General features: G+C 38.4%; 1 protein-coding gene across 11 annotated transcripts in view; it reads left to right on the forward strand.

Annotated features, from left to right (window-relative positions):
- The window catches only part of PDE1C (phosphodiesterase 1C), a 335588-nt gene that overhangs the window by 253613 nt on the left and 59271 nt on the right, over positions 1–22704 (forward strand). For all 11 annotated transcript variants that reach the window (XM_039336835.1, XM_039336836.1, XM_039336837.1 and 8 more), the window contains 4 exons: positions 3493–3621; positions 5924–6025; positions 8122–8242; positions 9216–9297. In XM_039336835.1, the coding sequence (XP_039192769.1) occupies positions 3493–3621; positions 5924–6025; positions 8122–8242; positions 9216–9297 (434 nt within the window). The remainder of the gene's footprint in view (positions 1–3492; positions 3622–5923; positions 6026–8121; positions 8243–9215; positions 9298–22704) is intronic.

Here is a 22704-nt window from a genome sequence, read left to right on the forward strand (position 1 = left end):
ACACAGGTTTGTAACATCTTTCTGTCATGCTAGAGTAGTTCTTTCACAACACCTTGATATTTGGCTTTTAGAAAAAATGCACAGAAAAGAAACTTAATTGCATTTGTGCAGTCTCTGTCAACATACATATGCCTATTGATGATGTAGAAAGCACAAACAGCTACAGATGAATGAAAAAGGTTTTATGCTGTCTGTAAAATACATAATTAAAATTAAAATATATAATTACCATTAATTCAGAAGCAATAGAAGATAAACTGCAAATATATAATGTTGGCAACAGTTTAGGTGAGGACAATTTTAGAAATTGAGTTTATATTTGATGGAATTCAAAAGGAAACAATGAACAGATCATGACATGAGAAAAAGGATATATAAGTAAAACTATGACAGCAGTTTGGGAATGGAATAAATTGCTTGTTAAAGACTTAACAGGTAGAAGCTGCTAAACCATCAGTTGCACTGCCTGATATTCTGTTTTGAGCTAGATAATCTCAAGGCTCCTCCAATCCATTATTCTATATTCAAAGGTAAGTAGTTTATGTTTATTTGAATATAAGTAATTTCAAGAGGAAAATCGAATACTACCAAATTTGCAAGAAAATTAATTTCAGAGCAATTTAACCCATCAAATTTCATACAAAACTGATCAGAAATTTTGAAGTCATACTTTTTTAAATTGTAGGCTATTACAATCTTTTTATTTTTTTCTCTGAAATAAAGATAAAATCTACAAGTTAGCAAACCAGATTGTGGTTGTGCTATACTGAATAAAAATCAGTGTTGGTTTTTCAGGTTATGTGGTCTTTTGTCTATACTTACCTGGACTGTTCCACTGTTTTGCCTGTGCTAGGAGTCAGATAGTTTTCTGTTTATATGGAACCTCCCCCCCTCACAGTGCAAGTGTGAATACATGCACAACCACCCACCCACCCACCCACACACACACACAAACACACACACTTATTGATAGACACTAAATGGCACTGGGAGGTAGAGGGAGAAATCAATTGGACATATAAAAGATAGGAATCAACATAACAATAATGTTTATAATTGTTTACAATTAAAGATACAGTTAGAACTAAAACTAAATGACAAACAAATTAGAACGAGGATAAAAGATAAGTTAAAAGACAGAGGGAGATTTCTCAGACCATCAACATCCTCAAAGTTGTATACCACTTTTTGATAACCATGCAGATTGGGAAAGCCAGGTCTTCATGTTTTTCTGGAAGGCCAGAAAAGTAGGGATTGACCTCATTTTGGGGCGGGAGGGGGCGAGATGTTCCATAGGGCAGGAACAATATTAGATCAAGCTCTCTTCATGGATCCAGCCAGGCAAAATTCTTCAACTGATGGGGTTTGTAATATATCCTCTCTGCTTGACTTCTTAGGACAGGTGACTGTAAATGGAACGAGATATAATCCCATGCCACCAACGGCTTTTAAGATGATAACCCACACATTAAATTGGGCCAGGAAGCAAATTGGAATATTCACAACATCCCTTAATTCACTCAGGATGGAGATACACAATTGGGTATCATTTGCAAACTAATAATGCCTCAACCTGTGGTTTTACCTTGTATAGATGATTTTACTCATGTAGTGCCAAAAAAGAGGAGGAAGAGAGCACAAATTCTGATGCACTTACAAAGAAAGGCTGTGGGTCACTTCCCAGCAACACAGTGCAGACCCAGATTCAGAGTAAGGAGGTGAATCAGCACAGATCAGCACAGATCTTTGCCACAAACTCTCAACTCCAACTGTGGATTATTGATTATCAAAAGCCACTAAGAGGTCAAGAAGAGTGAGGATGAATACACTAGCTCAATTAGAATAAAATTAAAGAGGAAATGCCAATAAATAGGGTAGACACACTTTTATCTATCTATCATTTATCTATCATTTATCTATGAGCAGGGGAAGAACTCAAATATTACCGAGTCCTGAACAGATGATTTAAGCATATATATATATATATATATATATATATATATATATATATATATATATATATATATATATATATATATATATATATAAGATGAGATAGGAACTGGCAATGGAACACAAAAATGGCAGGTAGACCAGCAGCCTAACAGGGAGAATAAAAAGGAGAAACTCCGTGACAGGACTTGTGTAGTGCCGAATCGGAGGAGGCACCTTGCATTGGGTAGAGAGGAGGGATTGAGGAGTGTGTTGGTGATAACAGCACAGGGAGGGGGAGACGGCACAAGGATGACAGAGCAGAAAAATACAATGATAGAGTGCAAAAAAGAGAGGGCGGAACAGTTAAGGCAGTTACAGGCAATCAGGAAGAGTGGCCCTGTCACGAGGGCAATGAGTAGGCAGTTGGATCAGCAAGGGGATAAAAAGAACTTTCCCACCCCCTAAGCCCCACTCTGAGGACGCTGGCAAAGGACCAGTGAAAGCTAAGTTGTTTTAACCTTGTATATAACTGTTTTTATTGTTTTTAAATGTTGTTTTAACAATAAATAACTGGAGTATACTCTTCCCGGAGATCAAAGATTGCATCATTGAACATATATAGTCATGAAACTGATAAACTGATGGACATATGATGAATATTAGAGAATAATATTCAGTACTTTAGTGAAAATGTGACAACAGTAAATGTCTGGTTTTGATGGAACAAGTTAGTATTCACACTGCAGTCTTCACATTCTTCTAGTTACCAAGTGTTTCTCTTGTTTAAGTGGTTATAGTTTTGAGCTTGGATAGAAGGAAGTTATGTTGAAACCCACTTAGCTGTGAAATATACTGTATGGCCTTGCGGAGATCTTTCACAATGAACCTTCATACAATGTAGTTATAAGTTTAATATCATGCAATGAAAAATGATTCTTTCTTTTTCATCATAGACTGTTAAAAACATATAAAAATGCAAAATAAGTATAGTAATAGTTGTTCTGTTAATCCCATTATTTACTGCCTTCTAGTCACCTAGAAATACAGTAGATATAATCTTAATGTTAATGGGATTTACCTCCGAATAAAAATGGTTTTATGGAATTTTTTTAGTGTAATCTAGCAACTTGATTTATTCCACAGCATTCTGAGGGAAAGGGACAATAATCTCAAAAAAAAAAAAAAAAAAAAGGAAAAAAAAGCAGGTTGTACTTTTCCCGAAATACCTGAGAATAATTTGTCTATGGAGATTCTCAGTCATTCAGATCATGATTGTCCCAAAGGTGCTTTTTTCAAAAGGCAAGTGGACTTTGTTTTTCCTTGAAGACATTTCACTTCTTATCCAAGAAGCTTCTTAGAATAATTTATTAAATACATATGAAGTGGGGAAAAACTCCACTGGCCTGAAAGACTTAAAATGGAATTTGGTTCTCTCATCAATTTCTTACAAAATAATAAATACTAGAAATGAATAATTTGGTCCTGCACAATAATATTTTTAGCTATAGCTAGAAGAATAAAGCCAATCATATAAGAATGGACTTTTTTGCTTTATAGATCAGATACAGCCATTCTGTACAATGATCGATCTGTGTTAGAAAATCATCACCTCAGTGCAGCATTTCGACTTTTGCAAGATGATGAGGAGATGAACATTTTGTCTAACCTCTCCAAAGATGATTGGAGGTAAGAATGCTCATTGTCAACATGATTGTTCTGGGTATTAAATGTACTCAGTGGGACCTTGATTCACAGGCACACAGCAGAAGATAGTTTGTTATCAGTTAATGTGAGAAGCTGTTGAGAGGAAATGTATATTGAAGTAATTCAACTGAAATATAAATCATTTTAAAGAATGCCATAACAATAAATCTTTGGTGCTGTTGTGGCACCTAGTAGGGTTGATGTTGCCAAAGAATGGCAGGAAAACAAAACAGAACAAAAAAATTACATCTGGCCAGTGAGATAAAATGTTGAATTATCCGAAACAATATTTGTTTGTTCAATTATTATCCAAAAGTGCAATGTATTTCAAGAAAAAATACACCTTCTTCAGCAGCCATAAGAAAAACAGCAAGATCAAACATGGAAAATTGTATATTTTCTCATATTAGTTTACATGGAAGGTAAAGAAAAAAAAAGCTTTTTAAACATGAGTGCAATTTTCATCTCAAAACTTACAGAATTTGTTTGTTTCTTTATGTAGACCTTTTGATAAATCATCATTAAAATACTTTAATGGCAACCATTAAATGTTTTTTAGCTGCTTATAGCTAAAAATAAAATCCTAGGCTAGATTGCCATCCTTGCAAGATAGTCCAAAGAATAAGCACACCCAGATATACTGTATTAGTTATACTAACACAGGAGTAGACAACCTTGGCTCTTTTATGACTCGTGGACTTCAACTCTCAGAATTCCTGAGCCAGCATGGCTGACTCAGGAATTCTGGGAATTGAAGTCCACGAATCATAAAAGAGCCAAGGTTGTCTACCCCTAACAGAATCTGGCAAGTCTGAAAGTATATTTCCCTCATCTCTTTTACAAGCCAAGAAACTAGGGAGGGTCTCTTCTGATATGTTTACCATGCACATATTCCTCGTCTTACCCAAGCATTCCTTAGCTTCAGTTCTTCCCCCATCTCCCAAGATCATTCCCATATACTTGCTGTGATCCAGTGCTTTCCTATCAGCATACATTTAGTAATACAAAATTGATGAAATTTTCAGTACTCATTAGGATGCTCCTGAACCTCACTAGAAGATTTATAAGTAGGATCATTAGTCCTGAATATATAATCAACCTAGGCTATCATTCAACAAACATGAATATTGTTAATTCCAACAGAAATTATTATTTTATTTATATCTTTTTGTGTCTATTTGTCTGCAAGAGCAAGTATCCTGATACATGTGCTTTTATTAACTGCTATAGTTTCTGTTTTTGAGGATTTCTTTTTCGACTTATAAAGTACATTCCTACGGATGGATTTCATTTGAATGTTTTCACTTCCTCAGACATTCAGTTTAGTAACTGAAATCTCAAATTGTTGAAATCACCAATCATATTTGAGAAAATAATCATGTTGATTAGTGCCATATTACTTTTTTTTCTGTGATAGAACATAAATTGATCCAAACTGTTAAGAGAAGAGTTTCATAAAAGATTAATCAGTACTGGGAAAGAAGAAAACATGAGAAAGAAACTCAAAATAACCCTTCTTTGATTTTGTTTGGTATGAGATTTAATAGAGAGAAAGTGTAAAAAGTTTTCAAAATTCTGATATAATACCCTTTAACAATACCACACATTCTGCCGCTCCTGTTTCTTGACCGAGTCTACATCAAAAGGCTGACTGTTTGTTTATTATATTTATGTGAGGTGATGGGGGAAGTCACTGTTTCCTCTAATAGAAATTCTAATTTTACTTGAGAGATAGTGGTTGGCTCGGAGAAATCAATGACTTGTATGAATAAATGAGACTCTGATCTAATATCATAACCCTTAAACTCCCCAGTCAATCCTGCTCTGCATGATATTTGTTGCCTCTGCTGTTTCTTCATCTCTGCATTCATAGGCCTGTGTTGTTGAATTATAATGAGTGAAACCTGCAACAGAATACCAGTCAACCAAATAATGTATGCCTGTGTTCTTGTATGAGTGATTTTGCCTACTTAGTGTCATTTTCAGCTTGATGATTCTGGAAAGCTGCATTTCACAGAAGAGGTGTCCTAAGGTCACTTAAAGAAAAGCACTTAAAAATCTCTTAGCAAGCAAGACCCTAACATACGACTAAATTACACATAACTCCCTTCCCAGAAACTCCAGTTAAAGAGATAACATGAAGTACTGAGTGACTGCACATGGGAACAAAGAGTTTGAATGCCATAAATAAAGTTCAGACTGAGAAAGAAAAACAAGTGTTTCTTATATGTTTCTTTTTCTCATTCTCTCCTCATTCTTCCCTGCTCTGGATATCTGCCAAAAGAGAATTTAGGACTCTAGTGATTGAGATGGTGCTGGCTACAGATATGTCCTGTCACTTTCAGCAAATCAAGGCCATGAAGAATGCATTGCAGCAGCCAGAAGGGTAAGAGACCTTCTGACACTATGGAGAGGAAAGGGCTCTATTGCAGCTGGTACTTTGCCACTTTATTATACCAGCTTCAAAAATACGTTGCTGAAAACAACTGCAACAACAATAACATTCTCTGTTGTAACTATTTCTTTTCCCAGTGATTGGATTCACATGCAATTGCATGATTTCAGAAGAGCAAAGAAAATATTATTCTGATTGTATCACTGATATACCAGTTAAAGCCCGCTGAACTGGTTACCAATTAATGTAATATACTGCATATCGGACTGCCCTAATAGAATATTTGTGGGATATAAATGTCTGGAATACATTACTCAATGTTAGTTATACTAAATCATACTTTTTACAGGACCAGTTCAAAGTGCTGATATTAACTAGTTTGGATCCAGATTATTTAAAGACCTATCTCCACCCACACGATCCGAATCAGATTTTAATATCAGTATCTGAATACTGCTCCCTGTTCCACTAGTAAGAGTTACAAGATAGATGAGTAGCAAAGACAGAATCTCTTTGAAATTCTTCCTGCATCAATTAAAAGGATTATTCTAATCTGCATATATCTTGAACTAAGAATTTATATTCTACAGCTACTCTTTTTTATTTTAAAGATTTTATGTTGAATATTGGTTTTAGGGTTGGGCTCCTAATTAAATTGTAATCCATTTGTGAATATTTCACTATAAAGAATGGTCTATATGAGTAGCATTTAAAATTAAACTTTCTTCTGTTCTATTGGGGCATGAAAAACATCAAAATCACAAATTAGCAGCTAGCTCTCTTCCTATTGAAGAGGATTGCACTAAAAAGGCAATACAGGCTAGATGCTGGCTGTGGAATTTTGGGAGTTGAAGTCCACATGCCTTAAAATTATCAAGGTTGAGAAACACTGGGCTAGAAAAAAGGCAGAAATGCCATTTTGAAATTCATTACCAAAAATGTAGAAAATTATAGAGATGATTTATTTGAATTTCTAAAGAGGAAGGAGAAATTCTCCTCAAAATGTCTTAAGAAATACTTAACACTGGGAAAACTTTCATTAAGTTTTCACTTAGTATGTAGCTGAAACTGCAAACTACTGGAGAGATGATTGCACAATAAAATATAGGACATTCATATACCCTACTTAGCTATTGTATAACTAAATAGGTGCAAGAATACAAACAAACAAACCATTTATTATCTTTTTTGAAAAAAATTCTTAGCAACTTCTCTCACATCAGATTTAATGAGATTTTATTTATTTTGTAGGTAAGATATGATTTATGAAATATATATTTCATTCATATTTATGAATGAAAGAAGAATTCATTCTGCCTAGTTTCAATAAAAGTGTCATATATCTTGCTTGTTAAAATACTATCTTGGAACAGAACTAGGAGCAGGGGTAGACTCTTTATTTTTTTTCTTCTTTTTAGAAACAAACCTGCTTCCTTCTTATTTTTTGGTTACTCCAGAACATCTGCTTGGATTTGTTTCTTTTTTAAAAAATGAATTCTAATGTCAATCCCCAAACTTCCTTATGTAGGCATGGAATCTGCAGATTCATGCAGTAGATTTTATTTGCTGGAACTGATTTCAGCTGAAATAGATAGGTTTGTCAAAATATATTTTTTGAAGTAGGATGTATTTTTATGTAACTGCTAGAAACATTGCTGGGCAGAGCAGCTTAAAAAGGAGTGAAAGACCTTGCTTGGTATTTGAAAGCATATTATGATAAATGTCACAAAAAGTAATTACTTTACCATCACCATGTATATATATTGACCTTAGGTTCTACATTGTAAGCCATGAGCATTTTTTTTTCTTAATATTAGAAGGAAATATGGAGACACCATGTGTTTCAGACTCAGATAAGACAAATGCTAAATGTGACTTGTTTAAGATCTGAATTTTTTCCCCTAATATTCTTACTGGTTTGAGTTCAGAGACCGACCTTGTATTTTGACTATGTTTTGGATGCAACTTCACAAGCTATTGCTCATTAGGTTATTGTCTGCATACCTTCATTTCTTTGGTTAGCAGTCTTTTAAAAAAAAATCAATTTATTTAGGCAATTAATTTATGCCATTATTTTGGTTTTTCAGAATTGACAAACCAAAAGCCTTATCCCTGATGTTACACACAGCTGACATCAGTCATCCTGCCAAGGCATGGAACCTCCATCATCGCTGGACCATGTCACTGTTAGAAGAATTTTTCAGACAGGTAACATGAAGAATTCATATGACTGTAGAGCAGTGGTTCTCAACCTTTCTAATGCCGCGACCCCATAATACAGTTCCCCATGTTGTGGTGACCCCAACCACTTATAAATCACTGGGTGCCAGGGGCGTGGCCAAAGAAAAGGGGGAAAAAATGGCGGACAGCCTTGTATGGCGATCCCCGTGAAATGGTCGTTCGACCCCAAATGGGGTCCCGACCCACAGGTTGAGAACCACTGCTGTAGATGGTTGAATGGCCCTCACATAACTCAGAAATAAGCTAATTCCTTTTCCCATACTCTTCCTTCCCTCCCTCCCTCCTTCCTTCCTCCCTCCTCCCTCCTCCCTCCCTCCCTTCCTTCCTCTGGGATTCCATAGGCTTGACATAGGCCTATAGAAAGGAAAAGAAAATCCCCCTCTCAATCTTATTTAACAAAATGTATTATGAAGAAATTAGCTATGGCAAAAGTTCCAAATATGGTATCTAAGTACACATAGTTTTTGTTGCTGAGTTTGGGGAGGAAGGCTGCCTGCTTCCTTGTTTTTGTGGCTTTACTGAATTTTAATTACCTTTTAAAATTATGCTAACTATCCCTCATAATGGTTGTCTCCATGTTAAAAATTGTGGCTTTTACTTCTGGCCAGGAAGAGTGGCAAGACCATAGAAAAAAATTCTACACATCTACACATGCACACACCATTTAGGCTAACAAATTTTGCTTCTGTTTTTAGTCTTTTCCCAAATATTAAGGAAAACTTGAGGGAAAAAAATGCTGTTTTGAGTAAAAAAAATAAAAATATGACCAATTAACTTTCTCTAGGTAATACTGTACACAATCCAAAAGTGGTTAGGTCAAATTGTACATTCTTTTCTTCATGAGATTTAATTTCACAGAACATTGGGATGAAAGGTATGAAACTGGAGATTGTGTCTCTCACATTCTTGTGATAGTTTGTTCTCTCCTTCTACTTTTCAGGGTGACAAAGAAGCAGAATTAGGCCTTCCCTTTTCCCCTCTGTGTGATCGTAAATCTACTATGGTCCCTCAATCTCAAATAGGTAAATCCAAGATTCCCAGAGTCTGAAGCTGTTAATATATGAACAGATTTATATATGATGTGAAACAGATGTGATATATATGATGCTCACATTGTGAGGGCCGTCAAAGATGCCACTCTGCTAAATGAACAGGGAAGGAATTTACAGGTGCTAAAACTTTTCAGCACCTTGGTTGAAAGGACTAAAATATTAAAAATGTCAATGCAATGAGAGTTCATTGAAGAAACCTTCAAACCTTGAACAAACTAATCTAACCATGAAAGATTAGATTAGTAGTTATATAAATACCAGACGGGAATGCAGAAAGGTCAGAAAGCTGCAGCATTCTCTTGTCCTTGTCTGAAGTATAATATTAAGGCAATTCTATATGTTTTGTTTGCCTACAACATTTCATGGAGTTTTAAGGAAGATGAATATAGTTGCAATTAGATCATAGTTTAATTTTTGAGTCTTGTTTTATATGCAGAACTAGGTCTTTTATTGATAATCTTTAAAATGTTTCCATGTCTTGAGATATTGGAGGGTTGATTAGATGTAGGATTCTGTTTATAACTATGGACAATTATTCTTTTTTCTTTCCTGAACAGCCCTTGTGATAGAGTTTGATTTTTAATTAAAAAATGTGTAAGGACCCACCCCACTTTGCATCTTAAGAAGACAGAACTCTTGGAATATTTCTTCCAACAGGCATCTTTATTAAGAGAAAATGGTTGCAGGCATTCTAGACAGGATCTGGGGCCCAAGCCCTACAGTTCAAGATTTTAAGGAGTCCCCAGTAGCCCCACCCCCATCATCTTCCCAGCGACAATCCCAGGCTCTATATTTCCACCCCCTTTTGCTCACTGCCGGTGGAAGAGAGACTTCAGAGAGGAACAGATCAAAGCTGATGGCCATTCTTATGCTTAGTCCTTTTGGTGATATCCACATTCAAGTCCTTTGAAGTTGTACTGAAGTAAGTGAGGGCCATAAAACCCTTTTGTTCACCCCCCTTCCCCTTCATCGTATGACAGAATCCAGAGAGGGCAGAAATGGGGTTTTCCATAGTTGATAACTAGAGATGAAATATAATTGGATTCTGACATCCTGCCCCCTTAAAAATAAGATAGATCTACCTGAAAGAAAACAAAACAGGTATAAAAGTTAGTCAGGCTTGTTAGGATACTCTGTGTGAAACTTCTTTAATAGCTTTGGGGCTCTGACATGACGTTTATGGACCCATTCGTTTTGTGAGGCAGGGAGGTGTTTCCATGCAACTAGGTACTGAGTCGCTCCATGATATCTCCTAGAGTCTAGGATTTCCTATATTTCAAAGTGTTGTTCGCCCTCCACCATGATTGGAGGTTATGGTGGGGGAATTTTTGGCCATAACAATGACTGATGCTCTCTTTTCAGCAAGCTGCAATGAAAAATTGGGTGTATTTGTCTGAGAGTTTGGGGTAATTCTAATTCTACTATTACTGGGTTTATGATTCTTTTAATTGGAAAAGGCTCTATATATTTTGGTCCAAGTTTTTTGCAGGGTTGTAGGGACTTTAGGTATTTTGTAGAAAAGTACATCATTTCTCCTATAATAAATGGTGTAGGCTCAACCCTTTTTTTATCGGCTTGTGCTTTTTATGCCTGCCTAGCTTCATCTAGTGCTTCTCTAACTATTGGCCAGGTGTTTTGTAATTGTTCCATCCATTCTTTCAGTGATGGGATCGCCGGTTCATTTGGGGTTAATTCTGGCATGGGATTGAAACTTTGACCGGTGGCTAACCTGTGCTGGAGTGGACTGCATTATTGTAGGCAACTTCTGCAAAAGGGAGTAAGTCTGCCCAATCAGATTGCTGGAAACTAAGAAAACATCTTAAATATTGCTCAAGTACTGAGTTCAATTTTTCCGATTGACCATTTGACTGAGGGTGATGGCTAGATGTCAGTCCCTGAGTGGTTCCTAAGAGGGATAAAAATTCCTTCCAAAATGCAGACGTAAATTGCACTCCCCTATCAGAGATGATGCATTGGGGTGCCCCGTGCAATCTATAAATGTGCTGGACGAAGAGTTTCGCTAAGGCTTTTGCGGTGGGAATCTTTTGGCAAGGGATAAAGTGCACCTTTTTGGAAAACAAGTCCGTGACCATCCAGAAAACAGTATTCCCATTGCTTTCTGGTAATTCCACTATAAAATCCATGGCTATTTCCCTCCAGGGAGTTGAGGGACTTGCCACTGTTTGTAATAGTCCTGGCGATTTCCCTTGCAACCTCTTTGCAGTTGCACATTTTGGGCAGCTGGCCACATAGCTTTCTATGTCCTTTTTTATGGATGGCCACCAAAATTGCCATTTAATTAAGTGTAATGTTTTTACAAATCCAAAATGCCCTGCTGATTTTGTGTCATGGCAAAGCTGCATAAATGTGACTCTTTGGGTTGTTGGTATATATAACTTATCCCCCACCCAAGGCAGCCTGTCTCTCATTGTGCACACATTTTTGTTTTTCTGGAACCATTCATCTGTTTCCAAATTTTTCCGGAATTCAATTACAGTTTGGCTGCTCAGTTGTGGTTTTATTTTAGCTTGGACTGTGGTGGTTACTGGTGCTGCCAGTTGTGATTCTGCCATCATTGATTTAGAGTCTGTGATTCGCGTACTATTATATTGGGGCATGCGAGATAGTGCATCTGCCAGGAAGTTCTTTTCCCCTGGCAAATGTTTGAGCTTAAATTGGAACTGGTGAAAATGCTGGGACCAGCAGGCTTGCTTAGGGTTGAGCTTCCTGGGTGTTTTCAGGGCTTCCAAATTTTTGTGATCAGTCCACACCTGGAAAGAGATTTTGTTGCCTTCAAGGAACTGGCATCACGTGAGTAATGACCAATGTATCCCGTATGCCTCTTTCTCCCATACGGGCCAGCACTGTTCTGTTTCCGTGAGTTTCTTGGATGTATATGCACAGGGTTGCAATACCCCTTCGTTGTTTTCTTGTAATAGAACAGCCCCCACTGCCACATCACTTGCATCTGCCTGTATTACAAAGGGCTTATCCATGTCTGGCTTATCTCAGTACTGGTTCAGCAGAAAAAAGTCTCTTTAATCTCTCAAACTCCATTGTCCATGGTAGTGGCTGGCTAGGTTTACTGAGGATGCTCCCTTCATTTTTAGTAAGCTAGTGAGGGGCAAGGCTATCTGGGCAAATGAGGGGATGAATTGGCGGTAAAAGTTTGCAAAGCCCAGGAAACTTTGTAGTTGCTTTCTTGTGCAGGGTGGTGCCCAATCTAGTACTGCTCTGACCTTCTCAGGGTCCATTTCAATGCCCTGTTGGAATATGCAATAACCTAGGTAGTCTATCCTTTCCTGGTGGAATTCGCATTTCGAGAGTTTGGCATATAGGTGGGCGGCTCGCAGTTTCTTTAAAACCGCTCTTACAAGGTTGACATGTTCCTCTTTTGTTTCGATGAAGATAAGAAGGTCGTCAAGGTAAACAAGGACCCCCTTAAATAGGTGCTCCCTTAGAACGTCATTGATTAATTGCATAATTACTGCAGGGGGGGCCCTTGTAATCCAAACGGCAAGACTTTGAATTGACAGCACCCCATGGGGCAGTTAAATGAGGTCTTCCATTCATCCCCTTCCTTAATCCTCATGCAATAGTAAGCTTCCCTTAGATCTAGTTTAGAAAAAAATTTCCCTTTCGAGAGGTGTGACAATATGTCCTTCATGAGGGTAGAGGATATAGGTTGCTTTCACTGATTGTATTCAGAGCCCTATAATCCACCCATAAGCGTAAAGAGCCGTCCTTCTTCTCTCTAAAGAGGACCGGGGCAGCCACTTTAGGCTTGGCTCGCTCAATGAACCCCCTCTCTAGGTTTTTCTTTATGAATCTCTCTATTTCTTCCTTCTCCTTTGGGCTCATGGAGTATAATCTGGGCTTTGGGACTTTTGCCCCAGGCTTGAATTCAATGGCACAGTCCGTGGGTTGGTGAGGGGGGGAGCTCATCTGCCCTCTCCTCACTGAAAACTTCAGCAAGGTCTCTGGATTCCTCTGGTATTTCTGGTAGTCCCTTTTTCTCTCCCATGGATGGTTTTTCTGCTCTTGATTCTGGTAGCCCCCCTTGGTATTTTAAGTCCATGGGGTCCCCCTTCGGGAATTTGATTTCTGCTATCCTCTAATTCACCCAGGGGTTCCATTTTTTAAACCATTCCATCCCTAGAATCATTGAGCATTCCATGCCTGGGGTCACCACAAACGTTATATTTTCCTCATGTTTGCCCAGGGAGAGGTGTATTGGTAAAGTGGCTAGGGTAGCTGGCCCCCCCTGCTATGGACCCATCTAACTGGCCAAATGAGATTGGTTGTTCCAGTCTCTGCCCAGATTCCCCACTAGCATCAGGCTTATGAGGCAGCGGGTGCAGCCAGAGTCTATTAAGGCTTTCACCTTCACGGCTTTGGGCATGGGGGGAATTATTATATTACTGTCTTGAGGATGGGTGCGATGCGTCCACTTACTAGGAGTTCATCCTCCGAGCTGTCGTCTGAGGTGTCCACCAGCCCTGTGGTGTAGGCTGGAGTTCTTTCCCCCTGATGAGCAGAGGTGGGGGATTCCACCCCCTCCATCATTCTCATGACAGTTTCTTTTGGCTTAGCTGGAGACTTTCCTGAGTTGCTGATCGGGGATCTGTCTGGGTTGTGCTGGGGGGCTTTTGAGTGGCATTCTACAGTTTGATGCCCTTCTCTTCTGCATTTGAAACACCCCATTTGCTTGTTGGCTGTGGCCAATGGTTTCATTAGTTCGTGTGTCAACTCAGGCGGGGAGCAGCTCCATTGTTTTCTTCAGTGGTGTCTCTTCAATATGTTGATCTCTGCTTCCTCTGCCAAGACGTACCATTTCTCAAGTTGGGGTGGGTCCCCTTGGGGCAGGCAAGCGTCATATAGGTCATAATTTAGTCCATCTTTGAAATGGCTAAGGAGGATGTCTTCTGGCCAGTTCAGTTTGCTGGCAATGGCCCAGAATTCTTGCGTATATTCAGCCACTGGGCGTTTGCCTTGCCTCATTGTTTTTATCCTTTTGCGGGCTTTGCGATCAGCCAGGGGGTCCTCAAATCGCCTTCTCAGAGAGGACATGAAACGGTTGAAGTCGTTGAGCTCTGGGGCATTGGAGTCGTGCAAGTTCACTACCCAATCTGCGGCTGGCCCGCCCAGGGCATATTGCACAATCCGGATACGGGCTTTGTCACTGGGGATGTCCCGCCCGTATTCCTCCATGTAGCTGAGGACTTGGGTTAGGAAAAACCCCAAGCGTGTTGGCTCCCCTTTGAATTTCACATCCAGCGGTGGGAGTCTTTGAATGGACTGGTGCCTTTGGTGGTAGTGTCTTCCACCCAGATTGCCATCTGTGGATCGGCGGGGAGTGGGGACTACTGGATCAGTAGATGTCCCCAGGGCTGCAGGTCCCACTTCCCCCTCAGTGTCTCTCCCTTTGCGGCTCCAGGAGCTGGGGCGGCCATAGGGCTCAGAAGTTTCCTCTCCTAGGGAGCTGAGAGTTCTCTTCATCAAATAGATAGCTTTCTCTAGGATCCAGTCCGAGTACGGTGCCCAGTTCCCTTCCTCTTCACTTGCGTGCAGGGATTTCTCCATTTTCTGCTTCCATTCTGGTTGGTTGCCCCCCTGTCGCAGGGTCACCTTTCTTGATTTCTTTTCCCATTTACCTTTCTTTCCAACGCCCATTGACCACCGAGGTTTGTGGTCCCGTGTCTCCACCACCTCTTCTCCTGAGGAATCTGACCTCTCAGATCCCGACATCTGGCAGGGTTTCAGTTGGGATAACAGCTCCCTTTCTGGGGAGTTTTCTCCCTTTCTTGCTCCGCCGTCTGACATAGTAATTTTTTGCAAAGTCCCCCGGCAAGGTTCTCCCTTCCAGGTGGACTACTTTTGCAGATCCTGTCTAATGTAAGGACCCACCCCACTTTCCATCTTAAGAAGACAGAATTCTTGGAATATTTCTTCCAACAGGCATCTTTATTAAGAGAAAATGGTTGCAGGCATTCTAGACAGGATCTGGGGCCCAAGCCCTACAGTTCAAGATTTTAAGGGGTCCCCAGTAGCCCCACCCCCATCATCTTCCCAGCGACAATCCCAGGCTCTACATTTCCACCCCCTTTTGCTCACTACCGGTGGAAGGGAGACTTCAGAGAGGAACAGATCAAAGCTGATAGCCCCCATTCTTATGCTTAGTCCTTTTGGTGATATCCACATTCAAGTCCTTTGAAATTGTATTGAAGGAAGTGAGGGCCATAAAACCCCTTTGTTCACCCCCCTTCCCCTTCATCATATGACAGAATCCAGAGAGGGCAGAAATGGGGTTTTCCATAGTTGATAACTAGAGATAATAATTAGAAGATTAATGACGAATTATATTGGTAACTGAGATAATTACAGTAAATAAATCAAGCCCTTACAAAATACTACTAATTTATATAGCCTTCACTGTTGGAGCATTTTATTTAATTTGTGGGAAGTTTACTGCATTGTATAGAGTTAATAATCACATTATCTGCATAAATCTCATGCTATAACATTAACACTTTTCTTTGTCTGCTGTTCAGTGGGCAATTACTTAATAAATTCATGTACTGAGAACATTTTTTCTCTCTAACATAATGTTTTTCTCAAAGATGTTCTAAGACATTAGGAGAATATTCCATGAATGTTATTCTTATGTAATGGATTAAAATTCTATACAAGTAATCCTCGATCTACAACTATAATGGAGCCTGTCCTTATGGTCACAAGTGATAACAATGTGCTTAATTAATCCCCACCTTTGTTCTCCACTTCTGGGATGCAGTCATACAGCCAAGGGACAAAGTATTCTGATCTGCTTCCCTAAAGCAGCCTATGCAGTGCCCTGGAAAGCTCTGGAGCTTTCCTCAGTGCTGCCCAGACCATGTTAGGGAAATAGAATGGACTACTCCACCCCTGGGTCACATGATTACCATTGCATTTGGCTGCAAGGAATTGTGGCTACTTTAAAAATAGTGGCTACTTCCAGGCTGCAACCAGAAGTCCAGGGACAAAGTCCAGGGATGGAGAGGCCTGTATTAATGGAGGATGGAGAGGAGTCCTAGCCCTGTGGGAATCTGATGGAAGTGGGAAAACAGGCCCAATCCTTATGGAAACCCAGCAGAGCAGGATGGAGGTGAGGGGGGTGCTGCAGTTGGTCATAAGGACAAATGACTGTAGGAGCACTACAGAGGCCATAGCTTTGAAATTGGCTCATAGGAATCTTTTAGGGCAGTGGTGGTGAACCTATGGCATGCATGCCAGAGGTGGCACTCTGAGCCCCCTCTGTGGGCATGCACACCATCACCCCAGCCTTGTCTCCCCTGTGGCCCCCTCCTCACTAACAGCACCCCTGGAGGAGAATTGTCCCCGGATGTGGTTTGCGTGGAGCACCATAGCCAAGGACATGGCAGCTGGGCAGCAGGGCGTGGGTGGAGGGTATGGGTGCCATGGTCCTGCAGGGCCGCCTGGGCGATCTGCGGTGGGCTATGGAGACAGTGGGTGGCCCTGTGGGCAGGCAGAACAGGAGTGGAACTGGGGCAGGTGTGGGGCATGGCAGGGTGGGTGGCGGGGTGTGGGCGGGGTGGGTGGGGTGAGGTGGTGGCAGGGTGGTTTGGGGGCACCCAGTCTCTAAAAGGTTCTCCATCACTGTTTTAGGGCGTCTGTCATAACTTCAAACAGTGGTAAGTTGAAAACTAACTGCAGTAAAAAGTAGTTGATTGATTCTCTGACATGAAAAATGATAAACATCATGGGTTAAGCAGGGGCATCTGTAGCTAGCTGAGATTTTTTTCAAACTTATTCTAATATTACAACACAATCTCTACTCATTATAAACTTGCAGATGATATTTTGACCATATACAGCAAGATAGAGTTTTACATCACGATGCACTTTTTGTCATCTGCTTATGGATGGTATTTACTATGATTAAATAAATAAATGCCCCAAACAGGAGTCTGCCTGTACGATATCAGTAGGATAATAAAAATAGGGATTTATTAAATTGTATGTATTGCATATATATAGCTGGACATTATTTCAACTAGCTTAACAGTTAATAAGGCTGAATCATTCCATAAGTATTCATGAAATGTGTATCTGTTACATTTTGTAAATCAAAATGCAAATTTGAGGATCAAGAGTACTGGTAGTCTAAATCATGGCTTTTCAACCAGTGATACAGGTACCACCTGTGTTACATTGGCACCTGGCAGGTGGTACGTGACCATCCTAGAAAAGTGGTAATGGGGGAGGGGAATGAGTTGAACCGGTGGCAGCACCGCACAAGCCTGGGCAAGAGATGGCTGGAGCTGCAGGGCTGTCAGGGCTCAGCGGAAGCCCTGAAGGATCAGCGCTTCTTCAGGACTGTCAGAGGAAGCTTCAGGATCAGCGCTAAACCACAAGCCCAGAAGAAGTGCCGATCAGTTGGAATGTTGCAGTATCTCCAGGGTCTTGTGATTTACATTCAGATGCTTGGCAACTGATTCATATTTATGACAGTCACAGACTGAAATCCAGTCTGCTTCCTCATCAGTCAGGTCAAACGGCAACAGAATACAAACCCAAGAAATTGTAATTGCTTAACAGGAGGCTTAGAAGATGTAATTGTGTGTATCCTTCTGTCTGAGGCTGTAGCAGCCTCATTTGACAGGAGACTTCCATCTCTGTTGTCATCAGTGTCTCTTTCTTCTGCTGATTATTAAAGTAACACTTTTTAATGTTTGCCCTTTGCCTGGTAAAAGGAAGTCCAGCCTTTCAGAACATGCTAAGCAAATAGCAAATGTTTAATGTTTTTTTTTAAAGACCAATTGGGGTTCTTTGCTCTCTGTTTTTTTTTTTTTTATTGAATTTTTTTCAAAAATTTTACAAATAAACATCCACCCCCCCTCCCAAACCACCCCACCCTCCCCCTCCCCGACTTCCCAGAACTGAATATAGGATTATTTAACAAATTTTAAAAAATAACGTATACAATTTATAAGATAATTAATAATAATAATAAAAATCATAATAATAATATATATAATAATAATATACGTAAAAAAAAGGGAAAAAGAAAAAAGGAAAAAAGAAAAGAGAGAGAGAAAGAAAAAAGAAAGAGGTAGGCGAAAAATAAAACATATATAGAAAAGTATATAACTAATAATACAGAAGAAAAAAGAAAGGAAGAAAAAAAAACAATCATTACAAGTTATAAAAAGGCTAAATAATATTTTTCCATATCTAAATTATGTTGTATAAAATTTATCCATTTTTCCCATACCGCAAAAAATTTCTCTTGAGATTGCTCCTTTAAAAAAGCCGAAATCTTTGCCATTTCTGCCAAATACGAAACTTTATAAAACCACTCTTGTAAAATAGGCAAGGATTCCTTCTTCCAATATTGTCCTATTAACAGCCTAGCGGCTGTAATCAAATTTAGCATCAATATAACCTCCCTAGCATCACAATCAGTAACAATACCTAATAAAAATAATTGCGGAGTAAATTTTACCCTCCTTCTAAAAATTCTCTGAATATTCCACCATATCTTAATCCAAAAAGCTTTTATATGCTTACACGTCCACCAGATATGATAATAAGTAGCATCCAAGTGTCCACATCTCCAGCATTTCGGCTGTAAATTAGAGTACATAATGGACATTTTCTTTGGATCAAGGTGCCATCTATAAAACATCTTATAAAAATTCTCTCTTAAATTTTGCGCTTGTGTGAATTTAACATTTCTTGTCCAAATAAGTTCCCAAGTATCCATTGAAATCGATTCACCAATATTCTGTGCCCATTTAATCATACAATCTTTAACTAATTCAGATTCTGAATCCAATTCCACTAAAACCCCATAAACTCTCTTAATATGGGTTGGCCTTTGATCTCTTACTTGTTTTAGGAAAGTTTCATCTTCTCTAAGCCAGCCCATTTTACGATCCATCTTCCATCTGTCCACTATTTGTCTATATTGGAACCATGAATAAGTTAGATTTTCATGTATTAGCTCTTCCAAAGACTTTAACTGCCAGTCTTGGCCATCCCATCTAAGTAACTGTGCATAAGAAACCATATCCATATTAACCCCTTTCCTTATACCTTCTATGGCATGCCGAGGTATAGCCCATAATGGTATTTTAAAATCAAATTTATAATACTTCCTCCACACTCTAAGCAAAGAGATTCTTATAATATGAGACTTAAAAACCCAATCCACTTTTTTATTAAATATTAAATAGGCATGCCATCCAAAAAGTAAATCCCAACCTTCCAAATGAAGTATTTCTATATTTGTTAAATTCACCCAATCGCTGATCAATGTTAGTACTACAGCATCATAATACAATTTCATATTTGGTACCTTGAGTCCACCTCTCTCACGAAAATCTTGCATTATTTTAAGTTTCACCCTTGGTTTTTTCCCTGCCCAAACAAATTTATTAATACCTTTTTGCCATTCATCTAAATTACGATCACTCTTTAAAATAGGTAACATTTGAAACAGAAAAATAAACTTTGGCAGGACATTCATTTTTAACTGCAATTCTACCCATAAGGGATAACTGTAAATTGTTCCAATTTTTTAAATCCTTCTGTATCTCCGTCCACAACTTTTCATAATTATTTTTATACAGTTTTGCATTGGAAGCAGATAATGTAACCCCCAAATATTTTACCTTATCAACAATTTCAAAGTCTGTTAACTTAACTAAAACCTGTTTATCACCATTAGTCATATTTTTAGCTAATATTTTGGTCTTATTATTATTAATTTTAAAACCAGAAACACGTCCATATTGTTGGATCAATTGTAATAATTTTACCACCGAACAAATAGGTTGAGACAAAGTAACAACCAAGTCATCTGCAAAGGCTCTTAATTTATATTCTTTTTTATTAATTTCTATTCCTTTTATTTCTTGAGACTCCCGAATTTTAATCAACAATATTTCCAATGTTAAAACAAACAATAACGGGGATAACGGGCATCCCTGTCTTGTACCTTTTTCTATTACAAAAGCCTCTGACAAACCCCCATTTACAATAAGTTGAGCAGTCTGTTTTTGATATATATTAGATAGTACTTGTAATATATTTTGTCCAAAATTCATCTCCTTAATTAAACATAACATAAACTGCCAGTTCACTTGGTCAAAGGCTTTTTCAGCATCCAAAAATATCAAGCCTGCAGAGACTTGGTTATTCTTTTCTAAATACTCTAATAAGTTAATAATTTGTCTAACATTATTTTTCATATACCTTCCAGTTATAAAACCCGATTGATCCTTATGTATAATCTGCTGCAAAATCCCCATAAACCTATTAGCTAAAATTTTTGCAAAAATTTTATAATCCACATTTAAAAGAGATATAGGCCTATAATTTTTAGGCAATGTAAGATCTTGATTGTCTTTTGGAATCAATGATATAAATGCATTACGCCAAGATGGAGGGATCTCTAACCCCTGTAATAAGTTATTAAACAATTCACACAACGGTTGAGTCATCTCTTCTACTAAAGTTTTATAATAAATAGATGTCAACCCATCCATACCCGGCGCTTTGCCCAATTTCAATTGTTTAATAGCTATAACAATTTATTCCTTAGTAATTAAATCATTAATCTCTTTTTCCTGATCTTCTGTTAATTTAGGAAAATTAACTTTACCTAAATAATTGTTTATATCTGTAGTTTGAATATTAGTACTCTTGTATAATTTTTGGTAGTATTCTAAAAAAGATTTCTTAATCAATTCTTTCTGATAAACCAATTTACCATTATAATTTATTTTATCTATATTCCTCTGTTTCTGTTTCTTTCTTAACTGATAAGCCAACCATCTCCCTGGTTTATTAGCATTACAAAATGTATTTTGTTTCATAAATAGTAAATTGGTTGCAGCTTGATCAGCCATCAACATGTTAAATTGTGTTTTTAACAGTTTTATAGCTCCTTTCACCTTTTCATCTAAAGGATTTGAAATTAGGAGTTTCTCTTTTAATTTAATCTCCTCTTCTAAATCTTTACGTTTCTGAATCTGTTTCTGTCTATGCAAGTTATTCATTTTTATCAAAATACCACGCATAAAAGCTTTACTTGCATCCCACACCATTGACATTGATGTTCCCTTATTCATATTTAAAGCAAAATATTCCTTTAAAGATTCCTTTAGTTTATAGACATTTTTTTTTCTTGTTTAAATAAATTCTCATTCACCCTCCAGGATCTCCTGTCTTCTTTCTCAGCAAACAGTTCCATCCAAACTGGACTATGATCAGACAATGTCCTAGGAAAAATTTTTACATTCTTCACCCTGTTGTATAAATCTGTTATAATAAAAAAAAAATCAATTCTTGAGAAAGATTGGTGTCTATCTGAGAAGAAGGTAAAGTCCCTTTCTTCCTGGTTACGTTCACGCCAATAGTCTCTCAATTCCCAATCTTCTTTCATGTCAAAGAAGGCTTTAGGTAGCTTAGCCTGTTTAAAAAAAGTAGAAGAGCCTTTTTTATCCTTTTGTATATCTAAGACACCATTCCAGTCTCCCATTAAAATCACAGATCTATAGTCCAACAAGGTTATTTTCTGATGTAGCAACCTGTAGAATTGCTCCTGTTGCTGGTTTGGTGCATACAGCCCCACGATAAGAATTTTCTTGCCATATAAACCAAGTTCAAGCATAACATATCTTCCATGAGGATCTGATTCTAACAGGATAGCAGATAAATTCTTCTTAACATAGATTACCACACCCCCTTTTTTCCCAGGGGCGGGAGATACAAAATGAGATCCCAAACGAGGATTGTTTAAATATTTTTGGTCTTTAGATGTAATATGAGTTTCTTGCAAACAGATGATATCATTGTTGTGTTGCTTTAAATAATGGTAGATTTTTTTTCTCTTTTGAGGAATATTTAATCCATTAACATTCCAGGTCAGGAGCTTTGCCATCTCCCTTGGCCTTGAGCCTGGAGAAGATCCCCTCAAATTCTGCTACTGAAGAATATGTTGCAGAGCTTTTGGGTCTTGCTCCTCCCACCGGCATTGAAACAATTTGCTGAGTAGATTCTTTAATTTCTTTTTCTTTTTTCTGTTGTTCTTTTTCTTTGCGTTTATGTGCTGCACGGGTCATTCTCTGTTCTTTAACCTCTGCTTGAGACATCCATACCACCTGTCCAGCAGTCATCACACCTGTACCTTCAGGTTTCTGTTCCATCTCTTTATCACTCAAGACTTTGTGCATCATGGGCAGAGGTGAGCCTGCACCCAGGACCGTTTTGTAAAAATCCTTAGCTTTAGCAACTGTATTAAGTCTGTAACGTGTCCCCGCATGGCTCAGGACAATACCCATCGGAATCTCCCATCTAAATGGCATCAGT

The sequence above is a fragment of the Crotalus tigris genome, unplaced genomic scaffold, assembly GCF_016545835.1.
Source record: "Crotalus tigris isolate CLP2741 ecotype Arizona unplaced genomic scaffold, ASM1654583v1 scf7180000017666.379230911805:20528666, whole genome shotgun sequence".
In the NCBI taxonomy this organism is placed as follows: domain Eukaryota; kingdom Metazoa; phylum Chordata; class Lepidosauria; order Squamata; family Viperidae; genus Crotalus; species Crotalus tigris.